General features: G+C 40.2%; 1 protein-coding gene across 1 annotated transcript in view; it reads right to left on the reverse strand.

Moving 5' to 3' along the window:
* Nucleotides 1–4,463: 4,463 nt before the first annotated feature.
* LOC139452607 (pre-mRNA-splicing factor SLU7-like) overlaps nt 4,464–23,207 on the reverse strand; it is a 51,530-nt gene continuing 32,786 nt past the window's right edge. The window contains exons 14-15 of the mRNA XM_071234135.1: nt 10,448–10,588; nt 4,464–6,055 (exon numbers count right to left, since the gene is read on the reverse strand). Coding sequence (XP_071090236.1) covers nt 5,882–6,055; nt 10,448–10,588 — 315 coding nt within the window. The 3' untranslated portion in view covers nt 4,464–5,881. The remainder of the gene's footprint in view (nt 6,056–10,447; nt 10,589–23,207) is intronic.

Consider the following 23,207-nt stretch of genomic DNA (forward strand, 5'->3'; position numbering starts at 1 on the left):
AAGTCAGACGGCCCATATGCTTTGATATTGCCGATTTCTGTTTTATATCAAGTGTATTTCTATCCCTCTGATAGCCGGGTATTGGTCACATCCGTGTATCTCGATGTCCGGGAAACTCGAAATAACAGAGTTCCATTGTATTTGCTGAGGACGTTGTCCGGAGTTAGTCGACGAGCGAATGAATGAGTTAGTTCTTGATCAATGATTAATGAGGTGGAAATGGAAAAGAAATTATCCCCTGCATGGGACAGTCCTTGACAATAAACGTGACCTTGACCTTGTGTCGCCTTTGAAGTCCGGGAAATTCAGTGTCATAATGGCAGAGAGTCAGATCCAATAACAAAGGACAATTAGCTTCCAAGATTCTACGTCCTTTAGAGGGATTCACTCTCATTTTGTAAGATCACACGTGATTATTTCTCTTCACTTCTTAATTGCTGTCACCTAAATACTTTAACCAAGCAGTACATTATGGTTAAAAACTCATTAGGAAAATCAGCATGGCATTCTATATCTCAACTAAAACTCAAACCTATAAAATAGGGGCAGGATTGTGCAGATTGACCTTCTAAATCATAACCATTTTGGGAAGTGCATGAAATATTTACCAATCAGTGATGTAAGAGAAACTAGCGTGTGTAATCTGCTGTCTTCAGTTCACCTGAATCGTCAACATTTCTGGTCCTGAAAGTACTTATTCTTGCAGGATTCTTGGCAAGTCTTTGCTGCCTGATTTTGATGTGTATTCTAGATTGAAGCCCTATGACTTCGTAAGTCAGTAACATCGAGCCAGTAAGTCTAAATTTCCCTTTTACTATCCCATTTTGACAGGATCTAGGCCAGGACACCTTGTACGATTCCGACAATATCATGAGCTTGTGTTTATGAATCACTATCACATAGTGATGATACTAAGAGGTGTCCGCGATAAGGTAAGCGTACCCTGCCCCACCGGTGACACGCGTCAGAAAACACTTGCAAAGGCAAGTCAGTTGTTCACCTGTTAAAGACACGGGAACATCTGGTACATGTCAAAATAGGGAATTGCATCTTTTGTCACTGATGTGTCAAATTTGGAAATGTCCTCCACATGCCAACCATAAAACGTTTTGTAAGCTTCAGAGGCCTGGAATGCTGTAACCTTGATAACCCTCTGAGCAAGAGTCGTATGACGCTTTGATTTCTTGGTAGAAAGAGTATGCTCGACTGCATCTCAAATGTTGTGTCAGTCTTGTAGAGAGTGTTTTGTCACTCTGAATCTTTATGCATAGATCCAAATACGAAACAGATGAGGCAATCTCACTGGTCTCCTTTATTTCTAGTTCAGGAGAGTAAATCAGTGGAAGTGAATTGGCTATTTGATGGTTACTGAACGATATCAGAGCAACAGAAACTTCTTGGTCAGATTACCTTCTTTTGACTTTTACAATCCAAACAGAAATTCCGATTCATATACATGAGGAAACAGATCCACAAGAAGGGGAGCACAATGGGTAAACTCTTAACCTTTTAAAAGTATTAACTGATCAAATGCATTGGTCACTGCAAACCAATTGAACTAGAACAAAACCGTTTTAGAAGTAAATATATATATACATATTACTGTATAAACACTAATTATCTACAAAAATTTACAATTATTTATATCTTTACTGACCCAAGCTAAATGGGTAGCAATAATCCCTAAAACAAAAGCTTGCCCTTATAAATACATTTCTATCAGGTGAGCTGCAGAGCCTACTGATTAATCATGTGATCATGTGTACAGCTGCTCAACCAAGCTGCATGTGTTCTGACACCATAAGGCTGTCAACAGTGCCTGCCTATATTACCATGGCTAAAATTGACACAGGCAAACGAATCGAGGTTCCTGTATTTTGACGTTTTCAGTGCCAATCTGGAACCTTCATCCAGAATGTATGCATTTTAAATGTGTAAATAGAGATGTTTCTATCCATATCCTTGCTCCTGTTCTGATGAATAACTTCAATAATGACAACCGAAGACATAACTGACAAACCAATCTGCTACTGTCCATGACGCACACAGTACCAGGATGTCAGAAACACAGTGACATGAGGTTCCGTAGCTCACTTACAATTGGCTTATTCTGGAACATACACAATTAAATATTTCTACATTAACAGAACGTTTGTTTGATTGTTGTTTGTCGCCACACTCAGCAATATTCCAGCTGTATGACAGCACCACACATCCAGAGATTGTTATCATGACCATTGGTTTCGGCAACTGTGATACGATGACAAAGAAGGATCAACACCGGGTACCAATATATGATAATGCCAATTTGTGTTGAAACGAAAATTTAGATAGTTTCATCCAAAAGAAACATAACATTTTTTTCATTTCCAGAATTAAACATAAACATAAAGATAAATTAAAATGTGTAGTATATTACACTTTACCTTATTGGTGTTTTCTGAATGCCACTAAAATACATATATGTATAGAACAAGTATTTTCACAAACTATTTAACACAGTGTTACTTGTTCTTGTCAGCTCTTCCAACAAGCATGAAGTTCTGCGGACCTAATTTCACCTGCAACCCCAGGGATAAATCACACATGACACACCCACACGACACACCCACATTCACACGACACACCCACATTCATACATGACACACCCACACATGACACAATCACATATGGCACATCCACACGACACACCCACACATGACACACCCACACATGACACAATCACACATGACACACCCACACATGACACACCAACATACGACACTGCCACAACTACATGACACACCCACACGACACATCAACATGACACCACATATGACAGCACACATGACACTTCCACGTGACACAGCCACGCATGCCAACATACCCACACGACACACTCACACATGACACATCCCCACGACACATGGACACATGACACACCCACATGTTAGACATCCACACGACACAGACACACCAATACGACACATCCACATGTCACACCCACACAGGACACAGCCACACATGACACCCCAACACATGTCACAACCACACAACACGACCACACAGGACACACCAACACGACACATGGACACATGACACACCCACACATGACACATCGACACACAACACACACAAGACACCCACACATGACACAATCACATATGGCACACCCAAGCATGAAACAACCACACATGACACATCCACACGACACACCAACACATGACACCCACATACATGACACACCCACTCATGACACTACACACATGACACACCTACACATGACACACCCACCACATGGCACACCCACACATCATACATCCTCAAATAACCAAATTCAGGTGAGCTAACAACGGAAGGATAAACCTAGACTCAAGCACATTTATGAACAACAGCTTACCAAAATAAAACATTAAACTGTCATATCTATAAAATTTTATTCACATTATATACACATAATATGTACATTTTCAAATCAACGAATATGGATGCACATAAAACTGCATGCATAATAGCATGGAATTATGATGAATCATAACACATCATACTTGTCACCACAAGTCCTGGCTTGACTCTAACAGATGCACGTGCAATAAAAAGATGTTAGGAAACAAGCAGTTGCTCTTTTTTGTTCAGATTCTGCTGCTAAAGAAACAGATATGACTTTAGACAGCATCTGTATTGAGAGTAGAGTCAAAAGTTTGACAACAGTTTTTACTATAGTGTTTGTCTGTGGTGATTGTCTGTTGTACGATGAGGCTGTTATCATGTGGTCAGGCTTGGAGACCTGGTGATTTGTTTGAATGTGCATCATCATACATGATGGCGAGTACCACTGCTCATATTATCAATCACTGGTTTGTCTGGTCTGGACTGTAATATAGCTGGAATGAGGCTGAGTGTGACACTAAACAATAAATGAAAATTACAGTGATGCTGTGATATACAAGGTAGAGGACATTGAGTTATCACAGTAGTCCCTTTTCACAACTGAAAACTAGAACATGTAGAATTTAAATATCTTTTCTGGGGCTACAGGACATTTTGGAGGTCACATGTCTTGACATTACAACTACACTGTCGCTGATGGCCGTCATGACGTGCGGCTGGTTAATGCTCACATGACATTCAGACATCATTCAGTATCAACAACCCTGCACATTCAAGTACAAAGTATTTACAAACCAATCCAGTAAACAGGATTGTCAGTATGGATTGATGGTGAAGACACAAGGTGCTAAACTTCAAGAAGGGCACTTTCAAAAGGTTACAACTGTTTCCATTTGAAGACACTGATTACATTCCTGGCTATTTTTTGCAAAAAATATCACGCGAGGCAAGTCAAAGATCTTTTGTGAACCTTGTACCACAAAATGACATTTTGTCAACATTCGGTATATAAAATCAAACTGTGAAACATCCCTTACTGTAGCTGTTTTTATTAACAACTATTAGTGAAAGACTGAGAGAGTGAATGTGTAAACAATCACATCTGGGCCAGACAAATAAGTGGTCAATGTGAGAAATAGGGCTGGCTAAAAAGATTAATAATCGGAATTATCGTTAATGAGAAGAAATATCAAAGATTATCAATATGAAATTGTTGTCATTGATAATAACTTCCATAAACTGTTGTATTGAAATAAAGTTTAGATTTACTGAAACAGACTTGTCATTGTCAATCATGTCAAGTGTTGAAGATGGAAAGCAAATGTTTTTGTTATATCTCAAATGTGCTCAAAGTAATCAATGCATAAATGTGTCACTGCTCACAAGTGGTATGAAATATGTTGATCTCCTTCGGTATTTCGAGCATATTTCCTCAAAGTTACTTCTCTGATATTTATTGATGACTGATCAAAATTTAGTTAGCAATTATCGATCTCTATGATCTGAATCGATAGCCAGCCCTTAATGAGCATGATGAGCAACATCCCACACTACTGGGGTCACACAACCAGCCTCCAAACCCTCCGTAGCTGTCCCTTGTGTGAACATGATGATCAACATCCCACACTACTGGGGTCACACAACCAGCCTCCAAACCCTCCGTAGCTGTCCCTTGTGTGAACATGATGAGCAACATCCCACACTACTGGGGTCACACAACCAGCCTCCAAACCCTCCATAGTTGTCCCTTGTGTGAGCATGATGAGCAACATCCCACACTACTGGGGTCACACAACCAGCCTCCAAACCCTCCGTAGTTGTCCCTTGTGTGAGCATGATGAGCAACATCCCACACTACTGGGGTCACACAACCAGCCTCCAAACCCTCCGTAGCTGTCCCTTGTGTGAGCATGAGGTGCTGGGGACATGGAATCACGTCAGGTTGTGATGAGAAATAAATATCCCCGACTTCATGTGAGGAGTATATTATACAGACAGGAATACTCGACCCACACTGATCATGGTCTCCACACACTACCACAAAGCTGCAGGATGTAAGAAGCTTTATCATGTTTATGTGGGAGTGGTAACATCATTGACGAATCATGGCAGATCGTCTGAAGTTTACACAGCGTTGGAAGAAATATGTGTAAGTTGTTATTAGTCCAGTTTACTGTGTTGGGCATTTCAAAAATTCAGAAACAATAATTTGAAATACATCCTTACAATGAAATTTAATGAATAACATAAACATGGTATAATAACTAATTATTTTGCATTAGCATCATCAAAGTAATAGTTGTTTCAGATATAGTAAATTCCCAGGTACTCCATGTCCAACACCTGCATGACATCACCTGTAAATAACTCCAACACTGTTCACACATCCCAATGTCAGCGAATCCTTTACATTAATGAAGAGGTCCCATGAGGCTGATCAGATCAGAAATACCAGCATCTGCCAAGTCCTGCTATAACAGCTTCCTGTAAGCTACAACAACTGCATTAGCAATCACAGGAATGCTGCCATGGGGTCTTCCTCTCGCTGCCTCTTCATCTTCCATGCCTCTAGCTCCTCCTCCGTGGGAGCCTTTGCATCATACATGCTGTTGTAGGGGCGCTTCCGTTCATCCATTGCCAAAAGCCGATCTGCACTGCGCTGGTGCTCCGCCTCACGTTGTAATGCCTGGAGACAAAGGATGAGAGCTTGCTAAGTGTATTTATTACTGGGTCAAAACAGGTGGCGACGGAACTGCTGGTCTTAAGGCCAATAGGCCAGCAGAAATAGTAGAGGTCTATTTAACTTATTTACATGTGGGTTCTTTTGCTGAGAGACCAGCAGAAATAGCAGTGGACTACTGACCTTTAAGATAGTGGCTTGGCAGATGTATAGATATAATTTTTATATGGCTCTGTTGGCAAGTGAGATTTTAGGAGTTCACACTGGCTGGATCTGCGAACAGTGGAGTGTTTCATAAATCTACCCCTGCAAAGGGAATTACAAGGACACTGTCCTACAAAGAGAATTACAAGGGCTCTGCCATGCAAAAGGAATCACAAGGGCTCTGCCATGCAAAGGGAATTACTAGGGCTCTGCCATGTAAAATGGAGTTACAAGGGCTCTGTCCTGCAAAGGGGATTACTAGGGCTCTGTCCTACAAAGGGAATAACAAGGGCTCTGCCATGCAAAGGGAATTACAAGGGCTCTGCCATGCAAAGGGAATTACAAGAGCTCTGCCATGCAAAGGGATTTACAAGGACTCTGTCCTGCAAAGAGGATTACTAGGGCTCTGCCATGCAAAGGGAATTACAAGGGCTCTGTCCTGCAAAGGGAATCACAAGGGCTCTGTCCTGCAAAGGGAATTACTAGGGCTCTGTCCCACAAAGGGAATCACAAGGGCTCTGTCCTGCAAAGGGAATCACAAGGGCTCTGTCCTGCAAAGGGAATTACAAGGGCTCTGTCCTGCAAAGGGAATTACAAGGGCTCTGTCCTGCAAAGGGAATTACAAGGGCTCTGTCCTGCAAAGGGAATTACTAGGGCTCTGTCCTGCAAAGGGAATTACTAGGGCTCTGTCCTGCAAAGGGAATTACAAGGGCTCTGTCCTGCAAAGGGAATTACTAGGGCTCTGTCCTGCAAAGGGAATTACAAGGGCTCTGTCCTACAAAGGGAATTACAAGGGCTCTAACCTGCAAAGGGGATTACCAGGGTAAAGGGACACGTGACACACACCACTTCCATGGCATGTAACAGCTTTGGTAAAACCCATAATCACTGATATGGTGCTGACAAACCCAGAAACTAATCTGGGATTTGATCACACAAAATCAATGACATGCCTAAGGGTTGTAACTCTGTAAAGTGAATTGTGGCACATATGCCATGCATGGCCCCTTTCAACACCAGTGACATTTACACATCATGAAAGACAGGTCCCAATGGAGACATCAGTATATGTAAAGTGAGACAATCTTACTAAAACATCTGACAAAACAGAAGGAACTTATTACACGTCATAGTCTCTCACTGGTACTGACAAGAATTGCTAACCACTTTGCTCCAGAAATGTATTAGACCTAAGCGGTCATATAAGTCAGGGTGAAATGTATTTGCCAGAGAAGACTCCTCTTCAAAAAAGGGAACCACAAACATTTTTGGGGAAGTTAATTTCCCAAGCAGCTTGAAAGTGAATGAAGACAATTATAACAGCAAAACTGGCTCATAAATATGTGAGATTAGTGGGGCAAATATAAGTTAACATCATTGCAAAACCCCCAGACTGACATTACAGGGAATATAAGACTCTGACATGAGTCATCATTCCATCCTGTGATTCATTTTTTTAAATCTGAAGCAACATTACTGCATCCAGCTGTATTGAATACTATTGAAAACAATTACTAAAATCAATACTATGTAATTTTGTTTTATTCTGAAATTCTAGATCTATTTCAAGCATGACTGCAACTCAATGATTCTGTGTAAGGAATGATTTCTGTAATTGAGGTTTCTCAATAATCCATAAACATTTCATAATAATCACAAAAAAGGCAAATTGTACAATGTTTTTCTACAATGCACCTGGTAAACTACTGGTGAGGTAAAATGAAGTTTAACATCGCGTTCAAGATTATTACACTTATATAGCACCATGCATTCATATGTGTATGTCTGCTTTTAATAGCATTATTGAAGCACTAGATACTGAGATACCATGCCTAGGTTTAACATGTATATCCCACTCAGAAAAGCAGTATACTGATTCCAAGCCGACCAGTCCTTCCTATCCCTTTAATGTGGAGTGTCAGGGAGGGTAACAACAACTACCATCTTTTAATGGCTCTTGATATGACATGGCCAGGGGATTGAACAACTGACTTTCCGGTCTCTGGGCAGATGCTCTATCCACTAGACCATAGAGATGGTCTACAGATGATGCACTTGCTCAGACTTGAAACTTCCATAAGTTGCATCATTGTTAAGTTATCTCCAACAACGTAACGATGCGCACAAATGTGTTGCCACAGTGTCACACTTCATTATACATCAAGTTTGACTCGGAAAACTAAACATGAACGGACAGTGTGTGTTGATCAAGTCAAGAATCAAAATTCAAACTGCAGCAAAACATGTCAGTTGTATGCATGCAGGGTCATAAAGTTACATTCAATGCATCCTAGACATCAAACTTTAATTCATCATGTGTGAAAATGGTTGACAAATGGCAAAATGTGAAGAACGAAATAACCAAATTTTGAATTTGTGATGGCATAAAAATGAATTCAACACTTGCCTTTGCCCTGTTTATCATCCTTCCATAGTTTCAGCTTCATAACTACATTTAGAACAGACTATATGTATAAATTGTCAGAATTTGTGGGTATGGTCAAGGTCAAATTACAGACTATCCAGATACCAAATTTCCTTTCATCCTCATCAAGTGGTAGCTGCCTCACGCAGCACACAAACATATACATATTCTTTGAAAAAACCCTCTCTCAGCACTTGGTGAAACTTGCAAAAGAAGGTAAAGAATAGTCATTAGTTATTGTTTGGGAGGCAGGTCTGCCTGATGTGCATGTTTTCACATGATTAATGTTGCATCTAAATATTATAATTAGTGTACACAGAAAGCATGACACACACATGTATTGTTCATGGGAGGGTGACAGCTTGTATCTCTATAAAGAGGAGGGTTTATGGAAACAGTTGTCAAATCACACACTATTAAGCTGTGCAATCAACAGTGATGGGAAAAGTTTTATAGAGTAATGAAAGCTAATCATTAATAGTGTCTCATGAGCTATCAGTTATATGATATTGCACAGATCAACATGTGTTTGGATTGGCATGATTTCATCATGACTCATGAAACTGAAACTGTATAAAGAGGAAGGTAAATATTCCATCTAGTCACTGGAAATGTACTCAACTCATCAAACTTGAATCCCACTGAACCTAGGGCTAGCAGTCAGTCAGTGTTCAACATGAAGCCTACAAGTCAATGGGTCCTTGTCATAACCCTAACATTAAGAATGAAACACTAATGGGGTTGCTGGATTCAAATACTATAGCAGCAATCCTCCAAGGTGCCAATGTACCGAGGGATCTTTGGGCTAAGGTGATCGTAACTCCTATACTTTAACATAGGCTAATGATCATCCTAACACGAAGTTTGTTTTGTACAAGGGCACCCCAGACCCCAGCAATCCCTTCCCCTTCTAACACTGCTGTGGACCAGAGAAACAGCTCACCTGGACCTACTCTAAGTATCTTGAACTTCAATGATCATTAATTAACAATTTGCTTCAGCATTTGTACATCTTTTTTCAAAAATGATCCAAAACATTTGCAAATTTTCCATTCAGAAACGCTAACAACACTGACCTCCTGATAATTACTTTCCAGGGAGAGGCTGACGGTTAAGTGTGTGGTTGACAGAGAAATCTTCCAAACCATTGGTCATTGGACTATACGCCATCGCATTCTCAGGAACAAACTCCCAGTAATATTGGAATGCATGAATTTGGGTTAATTATTTGAATGTTTGTTGATTTTTTCCAGTCCAAATTTAAGATAGACTTATGCCAATTTCAACCAAGTCCACTTGATAGAGGACTAGACAAAAAAGACACAACTGCATGCCTCCCACCTCTTCAATGTGCCCTAACTGTGCCTGGCTACCTTAAGATTTTAAAACTGCAGAAAAGGCATTTTAGTGAAAATGGCAAACATACTTTACGAATAAATGACCTTCACCTCACACTTAGGTCACTTCTGACTTTTACTACCTGGGGCCTGCTCTAAGGATGACATTGTACCAAGTCTCATTGGCCTACAGAATCTTCCTTGACTTATTGTGAGCATTAAACATATTTAAATGGATGATCCTAAGAGTGAATCTGACCTTCACTATCAATGACAAGTATTCAAGATCATTCCGAGGGGCCTCTCAAGCATGTAGAACAAATATGATGTCTCTTGGTGGAATTACACACAGCAAGGAAGACATAGCCTATGCTACTCATTGAAGTGGCCTTCCACTAACATATGATTGCCATCACTTGCCAGACAACTCACCTTCTTCAGCTTCTCTTCATCATCCTCTGACTCAGAGCTGCTGTCACTGGAACTGTGTCGCTTCTTGTGCTTCTTCTTCCTCTTCTTTTTCTCTTTCTTCTTCTTCTTCTTTTTCTTTTCAGCCATTTTCTCTTGGTGTTCCTGTACAGTGCAAAGACTTGATAGTAATTGGCAATAATGAAAGAGACAATGGAGGGTATTTATAACGTTTTTAGAATTATACTATTGAGTATGAATAGGCGGACACCTACACGATCCATGGCATAATCTAATTGAGTTTAACAGAATAATACTTCAAACACGTCAAAAGTTGAAAAGTACGAATTTAATACAATACAACAGTCCAGAATTCAGTTGCTGTTCTATAAAATTATCATAGCGCTAAGGTTATTGCAATTCACATACTTTAACTTAGACTAACGACTGTCATTGCACTACAATACGATCGCCTTGTGGAACGGGGCCTTGCACCTCAAAGTTTACAATCACGTCACAATACCCGATGATGTAATTTGGGAAATTTTGTTGCAAGAGCCATCGGTGAAACAATGCCATGTGACGTCAGCCTAGCAACAAGGTTGCTGAGGTCATCGAGTGTGCATAAGCTCCTCTCAGTGATCTATCATCTCCACACGCAATGTCGTTGAATAAGGGATGTTTAGAGCTTTCAATATTTTTTTGTGAAACGGGTTCCGAGAGTACATAAGCACGCGTTTTGGTATTACACAATGTGTAATGCAGCTGTATGTTTATTAAACGGGCAAGTAATACATTTCAGCTTATCATTATCTGCATTAAAAATCAACAATGTCACATATTCGATCACTTGTTGATCATAGTAAAAAAATAAATGGACAACCTGTAGAGCACCAGTGACAATATCAATCATAGCTGGGCATGTCCAGTGGAGTTTACTGACATTCTTGTCTCTCCTTCATAGGTGACAATCAATATCAGCATCATCTACAGGAGCAATGTCCCCTAAAGAAATGCACAGACTGACCCACCCACCCACCATCTACAGGAGCACTGTCCCCTGAAGAGATGCACAGATTGACCCATCCACCCCACTATCTACAGAAACAATGTCCCCTGAAGAGATGCACAGATTGACCCATCCACCCCACTATCTTCAGGAGCACAGTCCCCTGAAGAGATGCAGACTGACCCATCCACCCCACTATCTCCAGAAGCACCGTCCCCTGAAGAGATGCAGATTGACCCATCCACCCCACCATCTACAAGAGCACTGTCCCCTGAAGAGATGCAGATTGACCCATCCACCCCACCATCTACAGAAACAATGTCCCCTGAAGAGATGCACAGATTGACCCATCCACCCCACCATCTTCAGGAGCACTGTCCCCTGAAGAGATGCACAGATTGACCCATCCACTCCACTATCTACAGGAGCACTGTCCCCATGAAGAGATGCACAGACTGACCCACCCGCCCCACCATCTTCAGGAGCACTATCCCCTGAAGAGATGCACAGACTGACCCACCCACACCACCATCTACAGGAGCACTGTCCCCTGAAGAGATGCACAGACTGACCCACCCACCCCACCATCTACAAGAGCACTGTCCCCTGAAGAGATGCAGACTGACCCATCCACCCCACCATCTACAACAGCACTGTTCCCTGAAGAGATGCACAGATTGACCCATCCACCCCACTATCTACAGAAACAATGTCCCCTGAAGAGATGCACAGATTGACCCATCCACCCCATCATCTACAAGAGCACTGTCCCCTGAAGAGATGCAGATTGACCCATCCACCCCACCATCTACATGAGCACTGTCCCCTGAAGAGATGCCCAGATTGACCCATCCACACCACTATCTACAGGAGCACTGTCCACCAATAAGATGCACAGTTTGACCCACCCCCCCACCCCACTTTCTGCAGGAGCACTGCCCAGGAGCCTCTTTTTCATCAATAACTTGGTACAGATACACAACAGTAGCACAACAAACATGGCGAAGCAATTATCACTTGACTCAACCTCCCATCAAGCACAGGTTTTAAGCACAAGTTTGAAGTAATATCATCAGATGGTTTAAAAATGTAAATACTGTCTAAACACTGAAACCTTTAACTCCATTAACTTAACTTAGTATTTAAACTGATTTAACTCTATCATACTTATGATTCTGGTAGAATTCATATCTGCACTGTGGACTAACATGTAATTGTCTCAGACTACAAGTAACCTGATGGAAACTATCTCTAGGCTGCTGAAGGTATCAAACTTTCAGAGGATTGTACATGAATGCTGTGATGTCAGCAGGAACCGAGGATTGTCAGCCATAATCTGTTTTTTGCAGCTGTATCCCTGCTATCTACAACGATGTGCAGTACGCAGGAGTGAAGCCATCTGAAGCAGACAACCAGTGACTTGTTCCACATCATCTGGCTTGGATGTCTCAGAGGAATGCACAATGACCAAGTAGAGTTTCCTCAAGCATTGACAGATCAAGTGCAACCCATACTTAATATCTCCAAAATGTATTTTTCTTGTCATTATTCAAGACAAGCATAGGTCCTTGTGGACTGGTTCTATTCTGGAATCCCCTCATTAGAATAAAACAAAAATATAGGTCTCAGGAACTGTTACTAGGTACATTAAGGTTGGCTGAAAGTTGTATGCAGTGAAATGTTCACTGAGGGAAGTGTGTGTCTGTTGTGAGCCTTTCAAAAGTCTTTCACATTGACTGGGCGTGAAATGTGGCTTGTAGGAGGACAGATTGTCATACGAGTAACATTGGAACAACAGTGTTATGGAACAAATATTCCTGTAGAGTATCCCCAGATTCGGGACAGGGTTTATGAGCTGGATTTTTTTTTATTTCATTGCATAGTCAACAATGGCAAAGTTGACTAAGGTGATGATACCTAAAAGAAACCTGAAACTTCATATGGTCATTGTCAGCTGCTCAATGCTCTAGCTCAATACCTCAGCTCAATGCTTCAGTTCAATACCTCAGCTCAATACTTAAGTTTAATACCTCAGCTCAATGCTTCAGTTCAATACCTCAGCTCAATACTTTAGTTTGATACTTCAGCTCAAAGCTTCAGCTCAATGCCTCGCCTCACCTCACTGTGACTTCCAGTTTTAGAGTAGAACATTGTATCGATTTTTAACAATTCTTAATTCATAATTATTTCTCAAAACAAAAAAACACAACTCAATTTTTCATTTTCTTGCCATGAACAAATCCAATCACTTTATCATGATTAAACTTCCATAAATTTTATTTCGTTCTTACCACAATGAGAAACAGCCACGACTTTAACCTCTACATCCTCATAAAGTTTCAGCTTCTGTGGTTGGATTTGACGTTTTCAAGAGAACATTTTCAAAAAAGAAGGCAAGATTCTTTCAGAGGCATCAACAAGTCTGAGACCATTATGTTGCTACACATCAAATGAATGTTCAAACTTCCTTGGCCGTGTGGTTTCTGAGAAGTTGATAGAAAATGTTCCTTTCTTCATATTAACGCCATGAACACCTATTGAGTTGAGGTGGTATACATAGAGTTTCCTTCAGGCTCCCGGCTTTCATTCAGACCAAAGAAACACAACCCGACTGTGTATCCCTTTCTTTGTTGTCCGACATAACACTGTTTCAAGACTTGTACATGGATCTCACCATACATTTCCTCGCCTGGGTGTTTCTTAGGTCAGTGGAAACAAAAGAGCAGTCATTTTTCTTTTTACTTTCAAATCTCAAAAATCTTGCATCCATGAATGATCAAAGAAATAAAACAGGTTGGTTTAACACAATATTTCACTTTCCCCACATTACACAACATATGAAAAATACAGAGGCTACCACATCCCCACTGATGGTTGTCTCCCAAAACAACATCCCATAATCACTAAATGCCAAAATCAAAAACAACTACATCCAATAATCACTAAATGCCAAAATCAAAAACAACAACATCCCATAATCACTATATGCCAAAATCAAAAACAACAACATCCCATAATCACTAAATGCCAAAATCAAAAACAACAACATCCCATAATCACTAAATGCCAAAATCAAAAACAACTACATCCCATAATCACTAAATGCCAAAATAAAAAACAACTACATGCCAGAGTCACTATACTTGTTAAAACAACAAGGCAAGTTTCCCACTGATACAGTGGAATGGTCTTGGAGTAGGGATGAGATGCAGAGGAACAAGCTAAGAAGGATGCCAACAGATGCTGGTCTGTTCAAACAAGTATATTCATATGGTCATAGATAATATTCTATAGAGTGTCTTTGAAAAGAATACAAAGATACATGACCATGTATTTTTTATAAAAGGTCAATTGAGGTGAGTTAACCAATTAGAAGTAAGTAAAACAAATCAAAACTATACTAAAGTAACTATGGTATAACTATGCAAGATTCCCCTTGCCACTCTTAAAGCAAGAATTGCAGCTGGATCCAACAGCCCACCAGAGCTCCATCCATCATGTTTGTAAACACCCTTCCAAAAAGGAAGTTGACAGAAAATCATATCATACATAAAAGCAGCATGTTCTAATGATCATGTTCAGGCTATCCCAGCTACCACCTGAACAGCCGACTTTCCTGCAGAGTCAGCAACACTGTTTGCCCTCTTCTAGCCCCTGGTGATACACAACAGTGGGAGATGCTGCCACACAAAGCGGATGTTGGATGAAGAGTCACAGAAAAATCAATGCTTTTCTTCACCATCAATCAAAGTGTCGTATGATACAGGCTGCCAGTAGCCTTGATAAATTGCTGGCATCAGCAGTATAACTCAGTATTTGTCTACCCTCTGTGTTACATAATTAATGTCACATACAACCGACTCCAACATTTATCTAAGCTTGTAACAATGTGGAATTCCTCACACATCGTTTGTAGCTGTCTGTAAGTGGGAACTGTCAGGAATGCAGTAATGGTAAAATCATTCGGCAATCGGTTAGTTGATGCTGCCTTTGATAATCTCTCTTCTCTTCCTTCAGGGCAATCCGAGGGGATTCTGATTATAAATGGATGTGAAATTCTCATGATAAAGATTTAGTTTAGAAAAAATCATCTTTTTGTAGTTTTGATTTAAACAGTGAGTCAGCAAGTAATGATTTGTTGTTTACTGCCTAACAATCACTTAACAACACTCTTTTGACCCTAACATTTCCAGTAAGCATTTAACTGTCCTACAATCACTAACCTAACATATCAAAAAACATTATACAGCCCCAGCATCACCAAACAATAATTGTACTGTCCCAGAATCACCAAACGAAATTGTACTGTCCCAGAATCACCAAACAACATTGTACTGTCCCAGAATCACCAAACAACATTGTACTGTCCCAGAAACACCAAACAACATTGTACAGCACTAGAATCACCAAACAACATGGTACTGTCCCAGAATCACCAAACAACACTTTACTGTCCCAGACTCTACAAACAACATTGTACTGCTCCAGCATCACCAAACAATATTGTACTGTCCCAGAATCACCCAGCAACATTGTACTGTCCCAGAATCACCAAACAACATTGTACTGTCCCAGAATCACCAAACAACATTGTCCTGTCCCAGAATCACCAAACAACATTGTACTGCTCCAGCATCACCAAACAACATTGTACTGTCCCAGCATCACCAAACAACATTGTACTGTCCCAGAATCACCAAACAACATTGTACTGCTCTAGCATCACCAAACAACATTGTACTGTCCCAGAATCACCAAACAACATTGTACTGCTCCAACATCACCAAACAACATTGTACTGCTCCAGCATCACCAAACAACATTGTACTGCTCCAGAATCCTAAACAACATTGTACTGTCCCAGCATCACCAAACAACATTGTACCGTCCCAGAATCACCAAACAACATTGTACTGTCCCAGAAACACCAAACAACATTGTACTGCTCCAGCATCACCAAACAACATTGTCCTGTCCCAGAATCACCAAACAACAATGCACAACCTTAGTTTTAGCAAACAACATTGAACTGTGCAAGCACCACCAAACAACCTTGTACTGCCCTGGCATAAGCAAACACAATTGTACTACCTTGGCATTACTTAACAACATTGTACTGCCCTGGCATTACTAAAGAACACTGTACTGCCCTGGCATTATTAAACAACATTGTACTGACCTGGCATAAATAAACAACATTGTACTGCCCTGGTATAACTAAACAACATTGTACTGCCCTGGCATTACTAAACAACATTGTACTGCCCTGGCATTACTAAACAACATTGTAATTTGTACTGCCCTGGCATTACTAAACAACCTTGTACTGCCCTGGTATACTAAACAACCTTGTACTGCCCTGGCATTACTAAACAACCTTGTACTGCCCTGGTATACTAAACAACTTTGTACTGCCCTGGCATTACTAAAGAACATTGTACTGCCCTGGCATTACTAAACAACCTTGTACTGCCCTGGCATTACTAAACAACCTTGTACTGCCTTGGCATTACTAAACAACATTGTACTGCCCTTGCATTACAAAATAACATTGTACTGCCCTGGCATTACTAAACAACCTTGTACTGCCCTGGCATTACAAAATAACATTGTACTGCCCATGTACGTGTATCACCAAACAACATTGTACTGTCGAGCATCATCAGACAACATTGGAACCCCCCACCCCCTTTTGAAAACCAAATGTAGAATGTTGTAGGCAGAGAGGACTTGGAGAATTTGGACCCCTCCCTTTTGAAAAAAATGATGGATCTGCCCTTGAATAAACCCTTCATGAATGAACACAAGTGGACAGGGGAAACAGCTCATGTTGCCAGAACTCCTCAGAATTACAACATACACCCAAACTATAAATCAGCTTTTCCTAATCGTCTCTGGAATACCTTCAACACTGAGAAGACTCTGAGGGTAATATTACTCCTGTTTTAATGGTCCAATCACAATCTCATTTCTACTTCACTTATTCCCAACTCATTTCCTCTCACCAAAACACAATCACATGACAGTTTCATCTGAACAAACATCCTGTCCAGTCAGGTCTCTGTCCTACCCCCAGTAACTCTCACAATGCACCAACAATTGACAATATCTTTGTCACATTTGGGGATAAAATATTTATACTAATAGTGTTTGTTTGTTTGTTTGTTGTTAAACATCGCACTCAGCAATATTACAACTATATGATGGCGGTCTGTAAATAATCAAGTATGGACCTATTAATCCAGTGATTGACATCATGAGCATCAATCTATGCATATGGGATAAGATGACCAAGTCAGCAAGCCTGACCACCCAATCCTGTTTATCGCCTCTTACGGCAAGATACGTTGCTGAAGACCTATTCTCTATCCCCATCTTCATGGGTTCAAATAGGAGGCATCCCCATGGGTATTAACTGTGCGCTTCTCCAGATGGATCTGTTTCTGTGTGCATACAAATCAGATTTGTTTAGTACTTTAGTAAAGTCAAAGAAAGGCCATGCTGCCAAACCGATTCACTTAGGTTTCCATAGCTGACTGCAGTTCTTTCAACAAAGTCCAAGATAATTGAGTATCATCACCTCATCCATCCACCAGGCTGGGAAATCAAAGAAATAAATGAGAAACTCTATTCACTGTCCTATCTGGCAAGGTGTAGGACAAGAGGAATGATTTTGATTTTCCAGTTGCGAATTGGTTAATTCATTTCAGAAATTTTATGGTAGACATTCAGAGGAATTTACCATCCCATATTACAACCCTATTTCACACCTTGCTCACTTGCACTTGCTTTGATAGATTGCGTGGCCAGACTCGGGGCTTGGTTGGTGGCCTGGCAACCTTGGTAATTGCACACGGTGTTGATTGTTTCAGGCCGTTGTCATGTTTCGGAGTGATGCGACAGGCAACCAACAAACACTTACTTCTTAATGAATATTGTGCAGGCTGTGGGTTGCCAGAGATAGATCAGGACACTTTTCATACACTCACTACCAAAAGAAAAGCAAATATCATACATCTTGCTTCATATATGAAGAATTACTCATATTCAAGAGATATAAGATTGATAGCACTAATGAACGTACTGGTATTTTGTGTGTATTATGTGACGTCATAGATCCATGACTCAAGATGCACCACTTTTCTCGTGCAGGATTAGCATGTCAAATTTGGAAATCACATGCAGTATATTGTGATACGAGAATAGACACTCTGTGGTAAAACTTGACTGATTGTTAGTTTTGTCATTAATTGGTACACATTGGAAACTTCTCCTTAACTTACATACTTCTCCATATGTTTCTATGGTTTACTTTTTTTTTGGTGGTAAGTATCTAATTTCAATCACTATTTGTGTTTCGGGATAATATAGAGTGATTATTCACTGGCACTGACATTTCCAATATCCAGTTGAATTCCCTTAATACAAGTGTTGGGATTCAGTTGGAATGAGACAGGCACTTGCATTGCATGCAAAAAAAAAAGAAAAGACCCATACCACTATTTCCGAAATGCTCCTAAACTTAAAAATCAGAAACTTGCATCATGAACCACCTTGACTTTACCACATACAGTCACAGTTGATCTCACACATGCCAAATGCAGCACAACTTTGAAACCGAAAGACCTGTGTCTGTAGCTACCTTACTTAAAAACTCATGAGTATTTACAGTTTAATTAACCTGACCTTCATCCAATCACATGTGAGAACATTACTTGTCGCAAACTATGGTTGTGTGACAAATAAGAAGTCTCCATAACTTACTATCAATACTTCCTGAATCAAACTAAGTTGTAAGTCATTTCATGAGTGATTGACCTTGAAAGTGACCTTGCCATTTCACATTTTAACATGACATAAGAGAGGTGTTGAGTTACTTTCAGGTTAATCGTAAGAGGTATATAAGGTATGAAGGTATGGGTTTCTTCCAACTGATTAACCATGGATCATAATCAATTGCCGTTTCTGAACTTTCTTTTCTCAAGTAAAACAACACACACTCCCAGAGCGGCTCTTTTTTAAGTCATTTAACACTAATTCAATCCTGAAATATCCAAACTAATATGTGCCTACAACATTCAAAATCAAATCTTCACGACGAGCTACACCTGAAACCTTTCCAGAAGAACAGAGGACAGGAGATGGACAATGCAGAGTAGAGTAAAACAACTCCTTTGTTTTATCTCTTGACCGATTGAAAAAAGGAACTGTCCATTCATCTAGATGACACCAAAAATATATGGGACAGACTGCATTGTGTAAGCGGATGAGTGCTAATTTCTTTCTCTGAAACACATGATCATATGAACTCCTCTGGCGATGACCAGTTGAGGTGAGATCAGGTATTAACGTCATTGTGAAATGTACGGCCACTTCTATCTGTCTGGCTTATCCGATTACTCTGCCAGCTCCATAGGGTAGTGTCAGTCAATACAGTGGGGTTTGAAGATGCCAACTAAGATGCTGATGTTGCTATCTCAACGTAATGGACAAAGCATTACGTGATAGGAGGACAGATCGAAAGATGAGGCATGCCAAGACTTGGGGGCCACTCATACAGGAGTGCATGGCTCAGCCACTACTTTCAAGACATCCGGAGTGACTGCTAAGTAGATATTGTTGGGTAATATACCCACTTAAGTTGCTGAGAGGCTATTCTATATCACACAATCAGCAGTTTTTACCCACAAACTGAAAAGAATGTAAGGTTCCATCTTTATTCAATGACTCTTTTACTTGAGCATGTGGACAGATGTTTGTTCATGTGGTTCCCTTAACAACAGAGACTCCATGATTTAAAGTCTCTACATTTTAAAGACAACCCTGTAGTGGACCTAATTGTCAAAGAACATGCAACAACTGTTCCAGATTGATGTACAAAGACATTAAACTTGTATGGATAACAACTCCTATATTGTTCAATTTTTGTGCATTGTTTTGTGAATGTATAAAGTTATCGTGACCTTACAAGTTACGGGGAATGGGTTTTGCACAATTAAATTGTTGTCCATAAAAGTCTCATATCTTCATGTTCTTTCGACTTCTAAATACCTATGAAAGACCAGATCAATTTGATTATTAAATACTTTCGTTCACTCATATCATAGTCAAAATACAGAAGTCAGTAGATTAAAAGGATAGCGTCAACGTTTGCCAGTTTTACTTCAGAATCGAATCTCAGCATCAGTTCAAAGTGCCATTGCAACTTTTGCAAGTCAAGCATACCTCAATAGTAGCAGGCAGTACTTCGGTACTAGGCTGATATATGTGAACATTTTGTGAAGAGTGTTGATTGGACCTTGAGCATGTTGAGTAACAGACAGATTACATATGGATAGTCTGACAGTCAGGGTGAATACCACATCTCTGTATCAAAACATACACTGTACAGCCCCTTAAATCCTGTTTTCAGCCAAAATCGCCTTGATAGTGACAGTGAATTGTCAAGACTACGGAAACAAGTGACTTGGGTGAAGAGTCGCCTCATCAATGGTCATGATATTGTAAACTGAATAAGGTGACTCCAGTCAAGATCAATAAACTAACATGCGTCAACATAGGTTTCAGCTGTTGTTACTTCTTCATCAGCGGCTTGACAATGGCGAATCATGTCACATGACTGTGACAATGTCATGTTGTCATGTCTGTCATTCAGTAGTGTTGTCTCATCAGATGACAGCAAGGTCTTACCATGGTCAAAGAGGTTTTCATAATCTCAGCTGACATTTTCCCATCTAAATTTAACAAATTTGAAAACTTGTCTTGGTAAATAACTTTCTGAACCTATGATCGCATCTGCCTATCAAAGTGTGGTAGCCATTCACAGAACACGTCTGATGCCATCCATGCACACAATGCATTTTCAAAAATGAATTACCGTATTTGACGTAATAAGCAACTGCTCTATTAAGCGCCCACGGCAATATTTGCTAATAAACAATCCCAATTAGCACCCCTTCCAATTGATCAATGTACAAAAGACTTATTTATTCGCATATAATATGCACTCATGTGTTACATGCACCCTTAATTATGGGCAATTAAATTCTGGAAAATATATCTGTCGTATATAAACATTTCAGGCTGTCAGCATAAACCACAAAAATTATCTTTCAACTCTGTTTTTTTTTCACCTAAATAATATTCTAATAAGAGCCCCCCATTTCTAGTTTTGAGAGCGCCCTTGGTGCTTATTACGTCGAATACAGTAAGTAACTTATGCATTGTGTATCAACAGTCAACAAGCAATATAAACGACACATGTTGCCTGTCCTGTGATCAAGGTGCTGACACTTGCATCACTTCTGCTGGTTGTGCAGTTGACAGGCAACATGTGCAGGCTGGTTACAGCTAATGCTTCCAGAAACCAACTTCCTTATAATTGGGACAATCTAAGTAAGTGAGTGAGTGAGTGAGTGAGTGAGTGAGTGAGTGAGTGAGTGAGTGAGTGAGTGAGTGAGTGAGTGAGTGAGTGAGTGAGTGAGTGAGTGAGTGAGTGAGTGAGTGAGTGAGTGAGTGAGTGAGTGAGTGAGTGAGTGAGTGAGTGAGTGAGTGAGTGAGTGAGTGAGTGAGTGAGTGAGTGAGTGAGTGAGTGAGTGAGTGAGTGAGTGAGTGAGTGAGTGAGTGAGTGAGTGAGTGAGTGAGTGAGTGAGTGAGTGAGTGAGTGAGTGAGTGAGTGAGTGAGTGAGTGAGTGAGTGAGTGAGTGAGTGAGTGAGTGAGTGAGTGAGTGAGTGAGTGAGTGAGTGAGTGAGTGAGTGAGTGAGTGAGTGAGTGAGTGAGTGAGTGGTCATATTATTGCCATGTCAGCTTACAGTGGGAAGAAAGCCGGAGGTAGTTCACAAGCACAGGTATCACATACGAATACTATTACAAAATAGTTAAGGACCACCCAACTTTTTTATAATATGCCATGACAGATAAACTACATTGAGATGAAAGAATCGGGTGGTCCTTAACTTTGTTTGAGTTGTATATGTAATATCATCTTTCCATGATGTCAGATCGTAATGTACCATGTGTATATACCAGCACAAATACTATCTTCCAGAAACACAACCAGAGTCCTACATACATTGCAAAGTCTTATCATAATCTACAAACCACACACAATACACACATTTCAATTGCAAAACACAATCTTTTTTTCAAGTTTTGTTTATTTCTTTACATTTGCGAAAGTCCAGCTCAACCATTTACCTCAAGGATAATGTGGAACACCAAAGGAGACTGCTCTTTATCCACAATTAAATCTTCCGCCTATCATCATTACCACGGCCATGGATGAGGAGACCAGCCATTAATTGCACAGACTCTCTCAACTATCATCATATCATTTCCTTAAGTGGAAAATGCAAGCTGGCATTCACTCTCATCTACAGCACTCAACTGTTTCTTTGATGACCCACACATAGATTGAGATTTTAAAAGGCTTTTCTCATATGTGATGCAGTCATTGACATTTCTTATTCACTCATTTCAATACTCCAGAATATGAGATTATTAGTTTACAATCTTCTGAACTGTGAAATACCCCATTTGCTTGAAAGATGCAATTTCTATTTGACATTGGCTCATATTTTCAAAGAAAATCAATACAACAATAAGCAAATATCCTGAGTTTATATTTGCAATTATATAGGTCTTTGTACAGGGGTGGACAGGGACTACTGTAAACAGTGTGCGTGGGTTAGATTATGTAACCATGGTAACCACAGAGGTGTCAAGGTCAGTTCCACTTCTTGTCTGACACTCCACTATCTGGACATAAGGAACAA

Source organism: Haliotis cracherodii, unplaced genomic scaffold (genome assembly GCF_022045235.1).
Source record: "Haliotis cracherodii isolate W230 unplaced genomic scaffold, xgHalCrac1.p SCAF_9, whole genome shotgun sequence".
NCBI lineage: Eukaryota > Metazoa > Mollusca > Gastropoda > Lepetellida > Haliotidae > Haliotis > Haliotis cracherodii.